At 42.0% G+C, this 18,913-nt stretch overlaps 1 protein-coding gene across 1 annotated transcript in view; it reads left to right on the top strand.

Moving 5' to 3' along the window:
- The first annotated feature begins 3,117 nt into the window (after positions 1-3,117).
- Positions 3,118-18,913, top strand: part of supt6h (SPT6 homolog, histone chaperone and transcription elongation factor) — a 71,274-nt gene continuing 55,478 nt past the window's right edge. Inside the window, exons 1-6 of the mRNA XM_048612413.1 lie at positions 3,118-3,227; positions 3,952-4,068; positions 12,335-12,517; positions 12,958-13,028; positions 16,666-16,855; positions 18,739-18,823. Coding sequence (XP_048468370.1) covers positions 3,963-4,068; positions 12,335-12,517; positions 12,958-13,028; positions 16,666-16,855; positions 18,739-18,823 — 635 coding nt within the window. The 5' untranslated portion in view covers positions 3,118-3,227; positions 3,952-3,962. The remainder of the gene's footprint in view (positions 3,228-3,951; positions 4,069-12,334; positions 12,518-12,957; positions 13,029-16,665; positions 16,856-18,738; positions 18,824-18,913) is intronic.

The raw sequence follows: 18,913 nt of genomic DNA, 5'->3' as shown, positions 1-18,913 counted from the left end.
CCACTGGGAGGACCAGCTCAATCAGCGCCACCGGCAGTCTGGGAGGACCAGCTCAATCAGCGCCACCAGCAAAGGGGAGGATTAAATGCTTGAAAGGAGCCAGCTGTTACAGAACAGCTGGAATCTGGCATGTGGTGCTCAGCTGTTTGCTTGCTGGCAGTCACTTATAAATCAGTAGACCGCAAAAAGCAAAGTAGCCTGATTACAAGGTGCAAATCATTGTTTTTTTTTGGTCTTTTTCTTTAGTAAACATTAAACGGTAATTGAATTTTTCTCTGCTATCCATAAAATTAAAACCCCTTTTCATTACATATAGTTGAACTCCGAATGAATCACGGACTTTACAGTAATTAAAATTGTATGTATTAAATGTTTAACATAAGATTATTTCAACATTACAGAATTTTGATTTTATCCGCATGTATCTATCGATTCTTCATAAATTACTCTATTGTTTTGGTGTGTTAAAAATACATTTTCCATTATATGCAAATCTGTCCATTATTGAAACAATTGATAAATTAATACATTTGTAATATTATTTGTCTGTTTTATTATATCTTATTTATGTTTGAATATTTGCTTCCAATCAGCACTTTAATAGCAAAAATATTGACCTGCCTGTCTTAGACCTCATCCTAGTGTCCTCCTCAAATACTGTTAGGGATAGACAACAAATGGCAGTGACACTGACATCCTATGGACAAAACATGTTTCATTGTTTGATTCACTGCTGATTTATTTTTCTGACAATACATCAAAGGATATTGAGAGAAGTGAGAGTGCACATTGTGAAGGCATGGGCCATAATTTTTTAGTCTTCCTTAGACTTGGCTAGAAAATTGCAACCATTACACGCTCACACAACAAAGAAGCATCAAGTTAAGGTCACTCAGTTTAACTTCAGTGGTGGGGTATCATCTCATTTGTGAGAACATTTGATTGACATATTCAAAATCATGAGGGTTTGGATAGACAAATATGGAGAAAGTGTTCCCACTTGTTAAAGGATTGAGAATGAGATGGTACAGATTTAAGACAACAAGGTGCAGAGCTGGATGAACACAGCAGGCCAAGCAGCATCATAGGAGCGGAAAGGCTGACATTTCGGGCCGAGACAATTTGTAAAAGAAGCAGAAGTGGCAAGTGCAAAATCTTCTAAATGCAATGACAGGCTAAGGATTGGAATGCACTGCCCGAGAGTGAGGTGATGGCAGTAATTAGACTATTATCTGAAAAACAAAAATGTGGATTATGAGAACAATGGCACTAAGTGACTTGTCTGCAGAGAGGTGGTACAGACACAATGGGTGAATGGCCTCCATTTGTGCTGTAACAATTCCATGATTATGAGTGATTATGAGTAATTATGTTCCAATCAGAGGGAAAATTCAGTTTAAAAGTCAATAATACCTGAAAATGAACATACTGATCATATTGGAGCTCCATTTTGAAGTATACAAGACATGCTGGACCAGTGTGTGTTTTTTGCTGGTTTTACTGGTTTTGCCTTAAAAGTAGTTAAAGCTGTCAACATGAAGTAAATATCCTATACATATTCAGGGGAACAACTATGGAGCTCTGTTTGTCTGGGGGAGAAACCTGCTGTATGGAACATGGAGGTATAATGAGCAAGATTAAAAATAGAATAATTTAGGAGAATGAGAGGTGACTTTAGAAATATATAGATTTCTCAAATGAGGTTGTTTTCATTGTTGGAAAGTCTAAGACCAGACCACAATCTCTCAGAGTAAGGGGGTTGACAAGTTTGGTCAGAGATGAACAGGAATTTCATCTTTCATAGAGTGATGGACTTGTGGAATTCTTTACTGCAGAGGACTGTCGGGACTGGGCGGTTAAGTGTACTCAAGGCTGAGACAGTTTTTAATCAGTAAGGGAATCAAGGCGTAAGAAAGAAAAGAGGAGTTGAGGATTATCTGATCGGTCATGGTCTCGTTAAACGGTGGAGTCGACACAATGGGCTGAATGGAGAATTTGTGCTATATTTTAGAAAGTGCTGGAGGAGCTCTGCTGGCTGGAAGTGTACAGTGAGGAATAAGAATAAGATCATAAGCAATAACAACAGGAATAGGCCGTTCAGCTCCTCGCACCTGTTCTGACATTCAGTAGGATCATGGCTGATATGATATTCTTCACACCCATTTTTCTGCCCTATCCCTGTAACCCTTGATTCCCTACTGATCAAGAATCTATAATATCTGCCTTAAATATACACAAAGACTCTGTCCCCACAGCTCTCCGTGGCAAGGTGTTCCAAAGACTCTCGACCCTCTGAGAGAAGAAAATCTGAGTCTTAAATTAGTACCCCTTTATTCTGAGTCTATGCCCTGTAGTCCTAGGCTCTTGCATGAGGGGAAACATCCTCTCAGCATTTACTGTGTCAAGCTCTTTAAGAACCATGTATGTTTAAATAAAATCACCTCTCATTCTTAACTCCAGTGAGTACAGCCCAATCTGTTTAATCTTTGCTCATTGAGATAATCCATCCAAAGCAAATATCATCCTAGTGAATCTTCCCTAAACTGCCTCTGATGAAATAATGTCTTTCCTTAAATTAAGGGACCAAAACTACTCTCAGTACTCCAGTTAGGGTCTTACGAGCACATCGTACAGTTACAGGAAAGCTTCTCTACTCTTATACTCCATCCCCCTTGATATAAGGGCCAACATTTCATTAGTCTTCCAGATTCCCCGTTGCACCCCCCATGCTACCTTTCTGTCTTTTGTACATAAATACCCTAAGCCCCTTTGTGTTGCAGCTTTCTGCGAGTTTTCGCCATTTAAATAATATCCCGTTCTTCTGTTCTCCCTTCTAAAACCTTCTAAAACGAATAACTTTGCATTTTCCCACATGATACTCCATTTGCCAACGTTTTGCCCACTCTCTGAAAACTTTTTATATCTCTCTCTCACAACCTACCTTTCCACATACTTTAGTCTGTAAATTCTGCTACAATACGTAAAATTTGGAGTAAGAGTGGGATGTGCTCACCACTCCTTTTTCCCCCATCTCCCGGAACCGGGAGCGGTGGGATGAAGGAGCCGGTCGGGCCGTTTGTAGATGCACAGGGGCGGCCATTTTTAAAGCATTTCCGTGCAGTGCTCCGCTCCGCCAGTTTGGATTCTCGTTTCTCTCGGGATTTTCGGACGATTTCTGGCCTTTTTCTTCCCTTTGCCCGTCCACCGTCATATTCCTCCTTGGCGAGGTGCTGATTCCTATTTCTGTTGTTGATGTTATTTTTAAAGTGCGGGTTGTTTGTTCCTGAGCGCCGATCTGGTCTTGTTCGAATCCCTGCGGTGGTTTGTACTGGAGGCCCCGCACTAGGCCGCAAATCCTGCCATTACCCCTTCTCCCCACCCCAAACCCCCGACAAAAGAAATATTAGACCGCCTCTAACCCAGTCTCCTCAATTTCCACCCCACCTATGGATTTATCACAATTACAATCCAGGGCAGGACAATTATTTGCATATATATAATGTGCAAAGATATTGGGCTAAAGATCAGGACATTGGCTCTAGGTAATGGTGCTCGTTTGAAGAGCCAGTAAAGGGTCGATAGCCCAGATGGCCTTCTGTGCTCTACAGGCTCAGACTTTAGCTAATATGTGAGAGTTTCCTTGTGCTTCTCTGCTACTGACACACACTATTTTAAAATTTCAGAAAGGTCCATTCTTGTACACATAGCAGTTCCATGCTATTTTCTTTCTAACTTTACAAAATGTAAGCTTAATGAATTTTGCACCAGACATTAAAGTTTTGGCATCTTAATAAAATAATTTATAATTTAATCTTTGTCATCTGTTTTAAATGGGCATTCGTTTCTCATCTGGGCAAACCACATCATCAAGGCTTTGTGTTTCATGTTATGTTGCTTTAAGTGTCTTGTAGACTTAGTGTTTCACTTAAATTTCTTCTTCCTGTTGTGTAGGGCCTGTGATCATGTCTGACTTTCTTGAAAGTGAAGCTGAGGAATCTGAGGAAGAGTACAATGAAGAAGGAACAGTGGTACAGAAGAAATCTAAAAAATTCATGGACGATGATGATGGTATGTGGAACAATGTTATGACATATGTCTGAATGTTATATGTTTGCTTTCTGTTGTAAAACATTCACCAGTCTTTAGAAGCTATAATGTGAGGGACAGGTGAACTTGTAATTTTTGTTATTTTCTGTGTATAGAAGATTTTAAGTTTGCGTAATATACTGTGAGTGCACAGATCTTTGTTAGACGTTGTCTAAGAAAGAATTATTTACCTGGCACAATGTACCATCAGACTATCTCAAAGTACCACTAAACTAATTTTTGAAATGCCAGTGTTTTCTAGTTATCTGTCAACCAATTTGCAAATAAATGTCTACAAATAGTAAATGTGTAATTAAAATTTGTTTGTTGAACTTTATACTCTTCAAATAGTGTTCTGAAGATGGCTGTGCTTGCTGAAAAGGTTGATAGAGTTTGTGACCTTGCTTTAATATCACAATCAAAAGTCAGACTTCTGAAAATGACTAAAATTCATATATAGCTTAAGCATGCAGTCCTTTGACCTAAGGAATCATAGTACAGGGGTCCCAATTTATGAATGTCTGACTTAGGTTTTGAGCATGATCTCATACAAGGCTGTAATTTTAAAGACCTGAGTTAAGAATGTTTCCTGTACTTACGAATGGCTGCTTTATAATTGCCCTGCATTGTGTTTCAGTTTGTCTAAATTAATTTAAGAATTGTATTCAGAGCGGAACCTGTTTGCAACCCAGGGGCGCCAGTACTCTATTTGACCTAAGCTAATATTCGGATAAATGTACTGAAAGTAAACTTTTAAATGTTAGCAACAACAGTGCTAGAAGTTTTTACTCTCTCTAAATGTACTTAGAATGGGAACGTGAGTTATTTTAAATGCAGAAACAGAAATTGCTGGAAAATCTCAGAGCTGAGGAGGGGCATTCTGTTTTAGTTTCTGATTTGCAGCACCTTCAGTCCTTTTATTTTGTTTAAATGCAGTTTGTCATAATACTTGATGTGATTGGCCATTGAGAAACAGCAGTTCTGAAGTCCAATTTCCGAAATCACAGATTGGCTTTATTCATGCAGTGGAGGATAGAAATGTAACTGCAATTAACGTTACCTTTCTATTTGTGATATGTGTGTATCAGCTTTGGATAATGCCATATGATATCAATGTGCAGAATTGTAGTAGTTCACAGGTTCATGCCAAAAATATTCATTTTTCACAGCCTGTTTTTCTGAAATTCTTGTTTGTTGATTTGGCAACAAAGAAAAATTTTGTTTTTTTTGTATAGCAGATTTTGTTGAAATCCAGGCAGAGCAGCAGAAGAGTTGGCTATTTCAGCCCCTTGAATCTATTCCAGCATTTCAGTTAGATCATGCAGATATAACCTTCAACTCAGTTGATACGTTTTGTTTCATATTCCTGATGCTGTTCTAAAAATGCATGAATCCCCCTAAGTTTTGAAAAGTTCCCGTTCCAGAATCCACAGCTTTTTGGGCAACTATGGTCCAGGTTTCCATCTTCAATATCAAAAAGATGCTCTAATTTTAAAATTACATCCTCTTGTCCCATGGAAGGAAATAATTTCCCTGTTTGCTACAGCAAATTCCTTGGTAATTATAAATGCTTTGATTGTATCACCTTTCAACCTTGTAAACTCATTGGAATTCAAATGTTTTACTTTAAACTTTGTCATTTCGGTGAATCTGTGTCAGAGTATTTTCAAGTCCAATTAATTGCTGCTCCAATTGCTGCTGAATAGTATCTATTAGCCCAGAAGCAGAAAAAAGAATTGCTCTGTTCCTCCATTTTGAAAGTGCCATGGAAGCTGTTATATCCAAATAAAAACCAAAAGAACTGTGGATGCTGTAAATCAGAAACAAAAACAGAGGTTGCTGGAAAAGCTCAACAGATCTGGCGGCATCTGTGAAGAAAAAAAATCAGAGTTAACGTTTCGGATCCGGTGACCCTTCCTCCGAACCTTCTTATTAACTGGTAGTTCATGTGGTTTAACCATTGATGAAGTCCTGTTAAGGACGGAGTTCCAGAATTCTGACCCAGCAGCATTGAAGGAACACCAGTACTTCCAAGTGAATATAACGTGATGTAATGTTATTTGATGTATTAAAAAGCCAGTAAGCCCTGAAAGTTCCAATTGAAGAATCCTGTTAAGAGCCACGAAAACCCTCAACAAATACACTCAGTTGACAATCAATGTAATCCACACCATCTGTAGGCAGAATTTACTACCATGAGACATCTGGTGTATCGCCCTGCAAACTTGATGTCAACATAGATCATCCCACCCCACAGTTCTGACAAGGAGCAACTTCAACTGAGGGCCTTGTGAATATTTTGTCTGATTCGGATTGTTCAGCCATCAAGAGGTTCGCAGATGACCTCATCTGATCTCCTCAAAGTCGTGAAGCTGTGTGCCCGCAGGAATTACTTTTTGCTCAAGGTGTCACACATGGTAGTGAACATCTCCACTCCTGACTTTATGATGGACGGAAGGCCATTTGATGAAGCAACTGAAGATGATTTGACCTAGGATGCTGTCTGAGGAACTTCTGGGGAGATGATTGGTCTGCAGCAACCACATCCTTTTTCCATCATGTGAGCTATGACTTGAACCACTGAAGATGCTTTCCTTCGATTGCCATTGCCATCAATTCTATTAAAGCTACTTCATTACAAATACTGCCTGGATGGCAAGTGAAATCATTCTAGCTTTGTCTTGAATTCAGCTCTTATGCCCTTAATTGGACCAAAGTTGAAATGAAAAAAGTGCCAAATTGACCCAAAGAGCCCAAACAAAGCACCAATGAGCAGCTTATTTGCAAGTGGTAGACAAATGCCACTTGATGACCCTGTTGACAACCAATTGTTCAACGCTTCAATCAAGTGTAAACAAGCAGGTCAGCAATTGATTAGATTTGTCCTGCTTTTTTTTTTTGTTTTTTGGGCAAAACCTACCAAGACACAGTGGAGAGATGTTGGTGTCGTAGCTGGACTGGAACAATTTGGTTAGTTTTGCAACTTGTTCTGGATCCCAAGTCTTCAGCAATATTGTCAAGGGCTCATAGCCTTTGCTGCATCTAGTGTGCTTACCTGTTTCTTGAATCCCATGAGTGAGTTGGGTTAGACGGAAGACCTGCTTCGATAACCAAGGGATCTTTGGAGATCCAGATAAATCATCCTCTTGACTAGATGACAATGGTTGCGAATACTGCATGTTTGTCATTTTCATAACAGTATGGAGAATCTTTCCTTCATTGAGGACAGTGGTGTTTCTTCTATTAGTTGTTTAATTGTCTACTGGCTGTGGTTGGTCGCAGCCCAGCAGAGTTGATCTGAGATAGCAGGAACTATGTCTGGGTTGTAGTATTGCATGCTGCTTCTGCTGTTTAACATGAATCTAGTCCTATGTTATAACTTCACCATTTGAGACTGTATTTTGAGGTATGTCTGGTGTTGCTCCAAGTATTGGGGTGGCTCAGTGGTTAGTACTGCTGCCTCACAGCGCCAAGGACCCAGGTTCGATTCCACCTCGGGCAACTGTCTGTGTGGAGTTTGCACACTCTCCCCGTGTCTGCGTGGGTTTCCTCGGGAGGCTCCGATTTTCCCCCCTCAGTCCAAAGATGTGCAGGTTAGGTGGATTAGCCATGCTAAATTGCCTGTAGTGTTCAGGGATGTGTAGATTAGGTGGGTTATAAGGGGATGGGTCTGGGTAGGATGCTCCGTGGGTCGGTGTGGACTTGTTGGGCCGAAGGGCCTGTTTCCACACTGTAGGGATTCTGTGAAATTCTTTTCCTCGTTGAACCAGGGTTGATACCCTGACTAAATGCTAATGGAACATTGAAGGATATGCTTACCTGTGCTGCTAGAACTGCTTTGAATTTATCCCATTTAGTGTGGTGTTGTGTCACGATATAATGAAGGGTATTCTCAGTGCAAAGATTGAATTTCAGCTTTGTAAGTATAGTGGGAAGGTCGTTCCTATCAGTTCTGTCCTAGATAGATGAATCTATGATGGTTAGATTGGTGAGGGTGAAGTAAAATAGATCTTTTCCTTATTTGGGTCTCGTCACCTGCCATGAGCTGGATCCAGCACATGTATCTTTAATGCTCTGTTTGGCCACAGCTTATGTTATCAAGGCAATTCTTTTGGTAATGGACATTCAATGATCCCTCAAAACGTCACGGGCATGTGGCTGTGCAACTGTCAGCAATGCACTGCACAATCCAGCCAATGGGCAATTTGTAACTGTGCTCACTATTGGGTATGCTTGGCCACATAGCAATCTTAAAGGGATCAGGTAGGACAATAGAGATAACAAGGTGTAGAGCTGGATGAACACAGCAGGCCAAGCAGCATCATAGGAGCAGGAAGGCTGACGTTTTGGGCCTAGACCCTTCATCAGAAATGGGGGAGGGGAAGGGGGTTCTGAAATAAATAGGGAGAGAGGGGGAGGCGGATAGAAGATGGATAGAGGAGAAGATAAGTGGAGAGGAGACAGACAGGTCAAAGAGGCAGGGATGGAGCCAGTAAAGGTGAGTGTAGGTGGGGAGATAGGTCAGTCCAGGGAGGACGGACCGGTCAAGGGAGCGGGATGAGGTTAGTAGGTAGGAAGTGGGGGTGCGGCTTGAGGTGGGAGGAAGAACAGGTTAGGGAGGCGGGGACGAGCTGGGCTGGTTTTGGGATGCGGTAGGGGAAGGGGAGATTTTGAAGCTTGTGAAATCCACATTGATACCACTGGGCTGCAGAGTTCCCAATCGGAATATGAGTTGCTGTTCCTGCAACCTTCGGGTGGCATCATTGTGGCACTGCAGGAGGCCCAGGATGGACATGTCGCTGAGGAATGGGAGGGGGAGTTGAAATGGTTCGCGACTGGGAGGTGCAGTTGTTTATTGCGAACCAAGCATAGATGTTCTGCGAAGCGGTCCCCAAGCCTCCGCTTGGTTTCCCCAATGTAGAGGAGGCCACAGCGGATGCAGTATACCACGTTAGCAGATGTGCAGGTGAACATATGCTTGATGTGGAAAGTCTTCTCCCTCACCCCCATCCCAGGCCCCAAGGAGGTGTGGGGGCAGCTGTAGCACTTCCTGCGGTTGCAGGGAAAAGTGCCGGGTGTGGTGGGGCTGGAGGGAAGTGTGGAGCGGACAAGGGAGTCACGGAGAGAGTGGTCCCTCCGGAAAGCAGATAAGAGTGGGCAGGGAAAAATGTCTTTGATGGTGGGGTCGGATTGCAGATGGCAGAAGTGCCGGAGGATGATGCGTTGGATCCGGAGGTTGGTGGGGTGGTACGCGAGGATGAGGGGGATTCTTTTTTGGTTGTTATTGCGGGGACGGGGTGTGAGGGATGAGTTGTGGGAAATGCGGGAGACATGGTGGAGGGCGTTCTCGACCACTGATGGGGGGAAGTTGCGGTCCTTGAAAAACGAGGACATCTGAGATGTACGGGAGTGGAATGCCTCATCCTGGGAGCAGATGCGGTGGAGGCGAAGGAATTGGGAATAGGGGGTGGCATTTTTGCAGGAAGGTGGGTGGGAGGAGGTGTATTCTAGGTAGCTGTGGGAGTCGGTGGGCTTGAAATGGATATCGGTTTCTAGGTGGTTGCCCGAGATGGAGACAGAGGTCCAGGAAGGTGAGAGAGGGGTTAGAGATGGTCCAGGTGAACTTAAAGTTGGGGTGGAAGGCGTTGAAGTGGATGAACTGTTCGAGCTCCTCGTGGGAGCACGAGGCAGCGCCGATACAGTCATCAATGTAACGGAGGAAGAGGTGGCGTTTAGGGCCAGTGTAGGTACAGAAGAGGGATTATTCCACGTAACCTACAAAGAGGCAGGCATAGCTTGGGCCCATGCGGGTACCCATGGCCAACCCCTTTGTCTGTAGGAAGTGGGAGCAATTGAAAGAGAAGTTGTTGAGGAACTCCCTACCTACGTCCGTGACACCACCCACGCACCCCACCTCCTCCAGAACTTCCAATTCCCCGATACCCAACACCTCATCTTTACCATGGACGTCCAGTCCCTATACACCTGCATTCCCCATGCAGATGGCCTAAAGGCCCTCCGCTTCTTCCTGTCCCGCAGTCCCGACCAGTCCCCCTCCACTGACACCCTCATCCACTTAGCCAAACTCGTCCTCACCCTCAACAACCTCTCTTTCAATTGCTCCCACTTCCTACAGACAAAGGGGGTGGCCATGGGTACCCGCATGGGCCCAAGCTATGCCTGCCTCTTTGTAGGTTACGTGGAATAATCCCTCTTCTGTACCTACACTGGCCCTAAACGCCACCTCTTCCTCCGTTACATTGATGACTGTATCGGCGCTGCCTCGTGCTCCCACGAGGAGCTCGAACAGTTCATCCACTTCACCAACACCTTCCACCCCAACTTTAAGTTCACCTGGACCATCCCTAACCCCTCTCTCACCTTCCTGGACCTCTGTCTCCATCTCGGGCAACCACCGAGAAACTGATATCCATTTCAAGCCCACCGACTCCCACAGCTACCTAGAATACACCTCCTCCCACCCACCTTCCTGCAAAAATGCCACCCCCTATTCCCAATTCCTTTGCCTCCACCGCATCTGCTCCCAGGATGAGGCATTCCACTCCCGTACATCTCAGATGTCCTCGTTTTTCAAGGACCGCAACATCCCCCCCCCTCAATGGTCGAGAACGCCCTCCACCATGTCTCCCGCATTTCCCGCAACTCATCCCTCACACCCCATCCCCGCAATAACAACCAAAAAAGAATCCCCCCTCGTCCTCACGTATCACCCCACCAACCTCCGGATCCAACGCATCATCCTCCGGCACTTCCGCCATCTGCAATCCGACCCCACCACCAAAGACATTTTTCCCTGCCCACCCTTATCTGCTTTCCGGAGGGACCACTCTCTCCGTGACTCCCTTGTCCGCTCCACACTCCCCTGCAGCCCCACCACACCCGGCACTTTCCCCTGAAACCGCAGGAAGTGCTACACCTGTCCCCACACCTCCTCCCTCACCCCCATCCCAGGCCCCAAGAAGACTTTCCACATCAAGCATATGTTCACCTGCACATCTGCTAACGTGGTATACTGCATCTGCTGTACTCGTTGTGGCCTCCTCTACATTGGGGAAACCAAGCGGAGGCTTGGGGACCGCTTTGCAGAACACCTACGTTCAGTTCGCAATAAACAACTGCACCTCCCAGTCGCGAACCATTTCAACTCCCCCTCCCATTCCTCAGACGACATGCCCATCCTGGGCCTCCTGCAGTGCCACAACGATGCCACCCGAAGGTTGCAGGAACAGCAACTCATATTCCGCTTGAGAACCCTGCAGCCCAATGGTATCAATGTGGATTTCACAAGCTTCAAAATCTCCCCTCCCCCTACCGCATCCCAAAACCAGCCCAGCTCATCCCCGCCTTCCTAACCCGTTCTTCCTCCCACCTATCCCCTCTTCCCACCTCACCCTGCACCCCCATTTCCTACCTACTAACCTCATCCCGCCCCCTTGACCTGTCCGTCTTCCCTGGACTGAGCTATCTCCTCCCTACCTCCTCACCTACACTCACCTTTACTGGCTCCAACCCCGCCTCTTTGATCTGTCTGTTTTCTCTCCACCTATCATCTCCTCTATCCATCTTCTTTCTGCCTCCCCCTCTCTCCCTATTTATTTCAGAACCCCCTTCCCCTCCCCCATTTCTGATGAAGGGTCTAGGCCCGAAACGTCAGCCTTCCTGCTCCTGTGATGCTGCTTGGCCTGCTGTGTTCATCCAGCTCTACACCATGTTATCTCAGATTCTCCAGCATCTGCAGTTCCTACTATCTCAGCTAGTACAATAGCTGGGCTGTACACTACAATAAGCATGTTTTTTTTTTGGGGGGAGTGGGGGTGGGTGATCTCCAGAGGAGAGGTTGCTGTTGATCTAGAAAATGCTATTCAGCCTCCAGAATGGGAGGGTGCTTCTGACGTACAGCAACAGCCCTTCTTATCAGTGGGTTTGTTAATGATGATTGTGTTATATATGAGAGGCTGGAATGTAGCAAGCTCAAGGGAAACTATTTTAACTGAAGAAAACTGAGAAACTGACAATGAATGCATTTGTTCGTGAAAAGACTGGGTGAGATCTGGTGGAGCAGGAATCTTGAATGCTGGAGGAAATGTCCTCCAAGTATCCTGTGCAACTAAAATAGGCATAGTGGTGAAACTTGCAGAAGAGCTCAATATGTCAGAAGTACTGGATTTAATGCATTGTCGGTGCGTTAGGAACTCTATATCTAAACTTTTTGGGTTCATGCCAACAGAAGAGGAAGAAGAGGAGGATGAAAATGCAGATGACCAGGATGAGCAGGGAAATTTGAAGGATTTCATTAATGATGATGACGATGATGAGGAGGAAGAGGAGGAGGAGGAGGATGATGACGACGATGGAGCCAGTGAAGGTTCTGGAGGTTCAGACTCTATCACAAAAAAAAGAAAGCGTAAAGGTCAGTGTTTAAATCACCTTATTTTTCTTAAGTAGATATTCAGAGCCCACAAGGCTAAGACGTTAATACTTTTCCTCCTTGCTAGTACTTGCAACATATCTGCTTGACTTGCCGAATTTATATCATATTTGGAGTATTTTAATTTTTTTTTAAAAAGGAAGTTCTCTTTTGGAAAATGTCTGAAGATATTGTCCTATCATTAGGAAATTCTGGTTGATATGCCTCTCGATAGAAGGAGGAGAGAATCAACATTCCTAGGATTTGGGAACTTAATATACTGTGGGAGTGGCAGTAATGATGTCAAACAATTTAAATAGATATTTGTGGGTGTTCTGTTGAACCAACAATATTTAAATAATATTCTAGTGACTATAATTCAGTAAGATTTTGTTTCTATGTCCATGATATGATGTAAGTAATTGTTTTCTTACTATGTGCAGCTTATGATGACAGGCTGGAAGATGATGATTTTGACCTAATTGAGGAAAACCTGGGTGTCAAAGTCAAAAGGGTAAAGATAATTCTTTTGGTTTAACTGTTTGGTGATTCAAAGTTTAATAATTAATTAAAAATTAGTAAAATTCTGATCTATCCAAAGTAGAAAACTGCTTTAACATAGTGACATTGTAAGTAAACTAAATACATCAAATGTTCAAAACAAATGAAAGTTTAGCCATCTTTTTATCTCAGGATTTCAACAAAACATGTCATGCTTTTGAGTTTCTTTTGTATGGAATTATGGGAGAAAATGGTCACTGCCCTTGTGTATTTGAACTTAGAGCTGAACGACCTAGTTGTGTGCTGCTGCTTTCCTCTGACAAATTAACCTGTACTCTGGAATTTTATGCTAGCAAAAATAAAATGAAAATGTTTTGAAACGCAACTTGTTCATTTATATTAAATATATGATTATGTTAGCATGTGAAAATTGATAGGAAAATATCATCTTGTATATCATGGCTGTTCTTCATAGTTGTGATGTCTTGAGGATTAGATATCCTTTACCAATCCGTGTGCATGTACTCTAACAGTCAACATACGCAAATAAAAGAAAATGGAGGTGAGGTGGAAATCTTGAGAGTAAAGCTGTCTGTAATTACATTGTGACCTTTTAGATTTTAGAGTTCACATTGAAAATACCTCTTCAATTTCCAGTAGATAAAAGCTAGTCAAGGAGATTACATTGACTTCAATTACCCAGTTCTTTGGAGGAGAGGGTTAAATTGTACATGAATTTTCGCATGCTTTAGAAAAGGTATCAAAATTCAGATGAATGGGATTGAAGTGGCAGCGTTGATTTTTCAAAAAAAAAATTGGCTGCAGGACAAAATCAGACAATAGTGGTGAATGGTTTGTTTATCAAGACTGAACAGAGGCATAGAGTTTTGTTCCACAGGGTTGTTATAATAACCACAGCACTTTTTGATGTGCGTGACTTTGGTTGTGCAGAGTATAATTTCAGTTTACAGATGATATGAAACTTAAAGTTAGCAGGGCTGGTAATGGATATCAAGGGGGCATAGGCTGGTGAAATGAATAGACAAGTGCCAAATGGAATTTGATGTGGAGAAGTGATGCATTTTTCTTGGGTTACAACTTTGCTCCCAATTCCATAATGTAGAATAGTGCTACTGTTTCTGGACTAGGAAACTAGAGATCTGGACTGATGATTTGGAGAAACAGGTTCAGTTCCTACCAGAACGACTGGAGAATTTTAAATCTTCTAAAAAAACAAAAATCTGGAATAAAATGCTAGTACCAGTAATGGTAACCATGAATTAATGGTTTTTACATACCCATCTGATTGGCTAATGTCATTTTAGTGAAGGAAAACTGGTGTTCTTGCCAGTCTAACCTGTATGTAATTTGGACACACCAGTAATGTGGTTGATTCTTGTCTCTGAAATTTCCCAAGAAGTCAGTTTTGTACAAAACTGCAGTGAAAATCTAAAAGAATAAGAATACAACAGAGACCTAGCACCAACCTTGACACCAGCACCAATCAAAAAATGCTTGTGGCTTTTCGGGTATACCATCTCAGCTGCAAGTCATCATTGACAGAGTTCACCAGGGCAGTGTTTTTGACAGCAATTTTCAGCTGCTTCAGTAATGACCCTCCCGAAACACACATGACGTGGGAATGCATGATGATTGCAGAGTATTCAGTTCTATCCAAAACTTCTCAGATAAAGAGCTGGTCTGTGCCTACATCCAGTTGGACCCAGACAGCATGCAGGCATGGGATGCTAAGTGACAAGTAACATTTGCTCCACGCATGTACCACAAAATGACCATCTCAAAAAAAGAAAATCTAAACACTTCCCTTTGATATTCAACAACATTACCGTCAATAAATCTCCCACCATTACTATCCTATGAAGAGTCATCGTTGACCAGAAGCTTATTAGACCGGCTGCATAAGCACGGGGTATAACTGCAGGACAGAGGCTTGGTGTGTTGTGGCATATTACCCATAATATGGGTAATGATTACTCCTTGATCATTCACTCCCTTCATCACAAATGCAAATTGGCAATCAAAGACTCTTTCAAATGCACCTCCAAAAGTTGAAACCTCCATCAGCCTCCTTCATCATGGAGTGAAAATCCTAAAACTAACTAACCAATAATACTTTCTCCAGATGAATTGTAAGAAGCTGGCTGACTCCACGTTTAGTTTTAAACAAGTTGAAGGTTGGTTTATAAGACAACTGTTGTACAAGATTATTAAATAAACCATAATAATTACTAGCTAAAATATAGATACGGAAACTAAAAGTGGGTACGGATAAAAGATACTTTCAATGATGAAAATAAGATCAGTCCTTTATCATTGTGGTCCTGGTAGCTGCTTGAAGTTAGAATCCAGCATCTGTGATGGCTTTGTAGTTGACTATTTTGGAGTTTTCTTCCACAACTGAACTGAATGGAACAGGTTCTGGGAATGAGTGAAGCCTCCTTTATTTTGCCTTCACTGCACTATAGGTTGGAGCCCTCGGTGACCTGATTCAGTACAGTAGTCTTTTAGCTGTTTTGAATTTATCTTTGTGCTCTCTCTGAATAATCTGTCTTTCTGATGGTGTTTCTCATAGTTCTTTTTAATAATTATGTTAAAATTGTGTCTTGAGACCTGTATGTACAGATTATATACAGATGGCTACTCTGTTAAATTTGAATCATTGTTCCTCAAAGCAAAGTTAATTATGTTGGAATTCCTTACCTATCCTTCCTGTCTCCTGTTTTTCCTTACAAATTTTGAATCTTCACACCGTTTTATTTTTATCTTTATCAATTGCCCGACAATTAATCAAATTCTAAATGACTTTCTTTGTGATTGCTGAGATGACACATTAGTCTGTGTCTTTCCTGGCTAGACAGTGAATTAGTTAGGGCAGTCAATTGACTCCTGGGGCCATTTTCTAAAACTGTCATTTTAAAAGATTAAGTTTTCCTTCTTTGCATATATTATAATTGTACAGAAATAACAACACAAGCATATTGAAATGACCCTGCATTTTAATCCTGTGTAGGCAAAGATTTTTAGCTGGGAATCTTCTCGCAATCCTCCCCTGAACCATATTTCATTATGCCCATCAGTATCACAACCTGGCTGAGTGGATGAAAAACACAGTTAGTTCCTACATATGGTTGAACCAAACTAAAGGTTTTGTACAAAATTAACCACCCCAATAGGAAGCTTTTTTTTTTATTGAATAATCAGAGCATAAGAGGGACCTATGCTAAAATTAAGGCACAATGTTCTCACTTCATTGTAAAATACAAGCTAATGGGCATCGTGGTTGTGCAGTGTGAAATGTCTAACCTGCAGATTTCAATTTGGCAATTTCAAATATTCCACTGCAAATAGCTGATTTAAAAGCTAACCCAGTGAAACACATCATTCAGAATCTGATGTGTTATTTTAAAAATGAAGCTTTTGTAGCAATTCTCTATAACTGTAGGAATTTCTGCAATAAAAGTTTTGCGTAGTTATGTTGGCTATTTAATCCAAAAAAATTGACCTAGTTTTGTTTTTGAGTAGGATGGTAAACATCACTTTGCAACCTGTTTCAGTCCACTGTAAAATATTAAAATGTTCTACCAATATTTAATTTCAAAAGTTAGTTATTGATATTTACGACTTTGTAGAAAAAATTCCGGCGTGTGAAAGTATCCGATGATGAAGATGATGAAGAAGAAGAAACTGCGAAGAAAGGACATGAGAAAGAGGCTATTGCTGATGAACTTTTTCCAGAATTTGAAGGTGAAGAGGGAGAGCAGCTTGAAGCACCGGTGGTAGCTCCTGAGGAAGATGAGGAAGAAGAGGAAGAGGAATCGGGTATGTTGGACCTTCAGCAATTATGATTGGGTGTAGACATTAAAAATGATGCCTGTCTGCATTAAGAAATTGTTTTTTGAGACCTTCATGATTAACACAAAAAAACTGAGTTATGTTTTCAATGTCTGTCTCAAAAATTGTGCAAACTCGATGTTACTATCAGCAATTTAGATGCTGTATCTCATTTTATTACAGAAAAAGACATCCAAAGCTCCAAAGGAATTGCATAAATTTAATATCCCAATTCCATTTGGTTTAGAAAACAAACTTGTTTGTTCAATTTTAGACACTTTGTTCCAAAGGGCAAAGTTGTTAGCTGTGGCTTGGCGTTTTTTTAAACTTCGGAGTCCAGTGGCTGTGTTCAGGTCACTCCAGGGATTTCAGCATGCAAACTAGTCTGACTTCCCCACTGCCATATTAATGACGCCATGTTAAAAGTATTGTCTTTAGGATGACAAATTAATTCAAGATCAAGTCTGCTAGGCATTTATATTAATACTTATCTGTTAATGAGGGTGACGTATTTATCAGTAATTAACACAGCTGCTAAGTGATAGCTCTTTGAAGGTTGTACTATTTCCTGTGTCGGTCACCAGATGCTGACTTAGATATGTTTTAAGTTTGTGTTGTGTAAATGCAGCGAGGATGTATCAAGCGGCTGAAATTAAGTTTATTTTCATTTATTCATTTGTGGGCATCGCTGGCTGGCCACCATTTATTGCCCGTCCCTAGTTGCCCTTGCAAAGGTGTTGGTGAGCTGCCTTATTGAACTGCTGAGTCCACCTGCTGTAGGTTGACCCACAATGCCATTAGGGAGGGAATTCCAGGATTTTGACCCAGTGACAGTGAGGAAATAGTGATATATTTCCAAGTTAGAATGGTGAGTGACTTGGAGGGGACCCTTATAGTTGGTGTTCCCATTTATCTGCTGCCCTTGTCCTTCTCGCCGGAAGCGGTTGTGGGCTTGGAAGTTGCTGTCTGAGGGTCTGTGAGATAGCTGTCCCAATTGTGGCACTAGTCCCCAGATGTTAGTGAGGAGGACTCTGCTGGGTTGATTCTGCCGTTTTCTTTTCCAATGCTTAGGTTGATGATGAGTGATCCACCTGTTTTTATTTCTGAGACTTTGTAACAATTGGTACAACTGAATTACTTGCCGGCTATTTCAGAGCACAGTTGAGAGTCAACCACATTGTTGTGGGTCTGGAGTCGCATGTAGACCAGACCAGGTGAGGGTGGCAGATTTCCTTCCCGGAAGGACATTAGTGATTTCATGGTCATCAATAGATTCTTAATTCCAGGTTTTTTTAAATTCAATTCAAATTCCACCATCTGCCATGGCGGGATTTGAATGCAGGCCCCCAGAACATTAGCTGAGTTTTTGAACTAATAGTTTAGCTATAATACTACTAGCCATCACCTTTCTGTAAGATGGAGCTTCACGTGAAGCGTAAACACTGACATTGATCAGTTGGTGTCAAATGGCCTGTCCCTGGCCTATAATTTCTGTGCAGTTGAGTTTTTTGAGCCAACAGATGGAAAAGAAAATGACTTTTGTTTTTGCAGTAACAGTTTAGCCACTGCAGCACCCAACCCTTCCACAATTCCCAATTCCTATATTTCCTCCCCCTTCTGTATTGGTCTAAAAAAGTTACTATTACACTTTTCTTAATTACTACTTAGTTGTTCTTGGCATATAATCTCTCCATCGTCTTTAAACCTTGTGAGCATTTTCGGTTTTTGCCTATTTGTGGTGTGGCATAAAGCTGGACCCACACACTGAACAATGAAAGAAAATGGTGTTACTTTTCTGAAACAAAATCTGGCATACGACTTTACAGGAACAAAAATTGTGAAATTTCAAATTGATTTTCCACTCACAACAGATATTGATGACTTCATTGTTGATGATGATGGACAACCAATCAAAAAACCAAAATGGAAGAGGAAGTTCCCAGGTTACACAGATGCGTAAGTAAATCTCCTGTACAGATAATGTTTTGCAAACCACGCAGCATTCTGTATTTATTATTACAATGCCTAGTAACCAACTCTGATGGA

This window comes from Rhincodon typus, chromosome 26, assembly GCF_021869965.1.
Source record: "Rhincodon typus isolate 14 chromosome 26, sRhiTyp1.1, whole genome shotgun sequence".
Taxonomy (NCBI): Eukaryota; Metazoa; Chordata; class Chondrichthyes; order Orectolobiformes; family Rhincodontidae; genus Rhincodon; species Rhincodon typus.
This window is presented reverse-complemented; position numbering and strand designations above follow the sequence as displayed.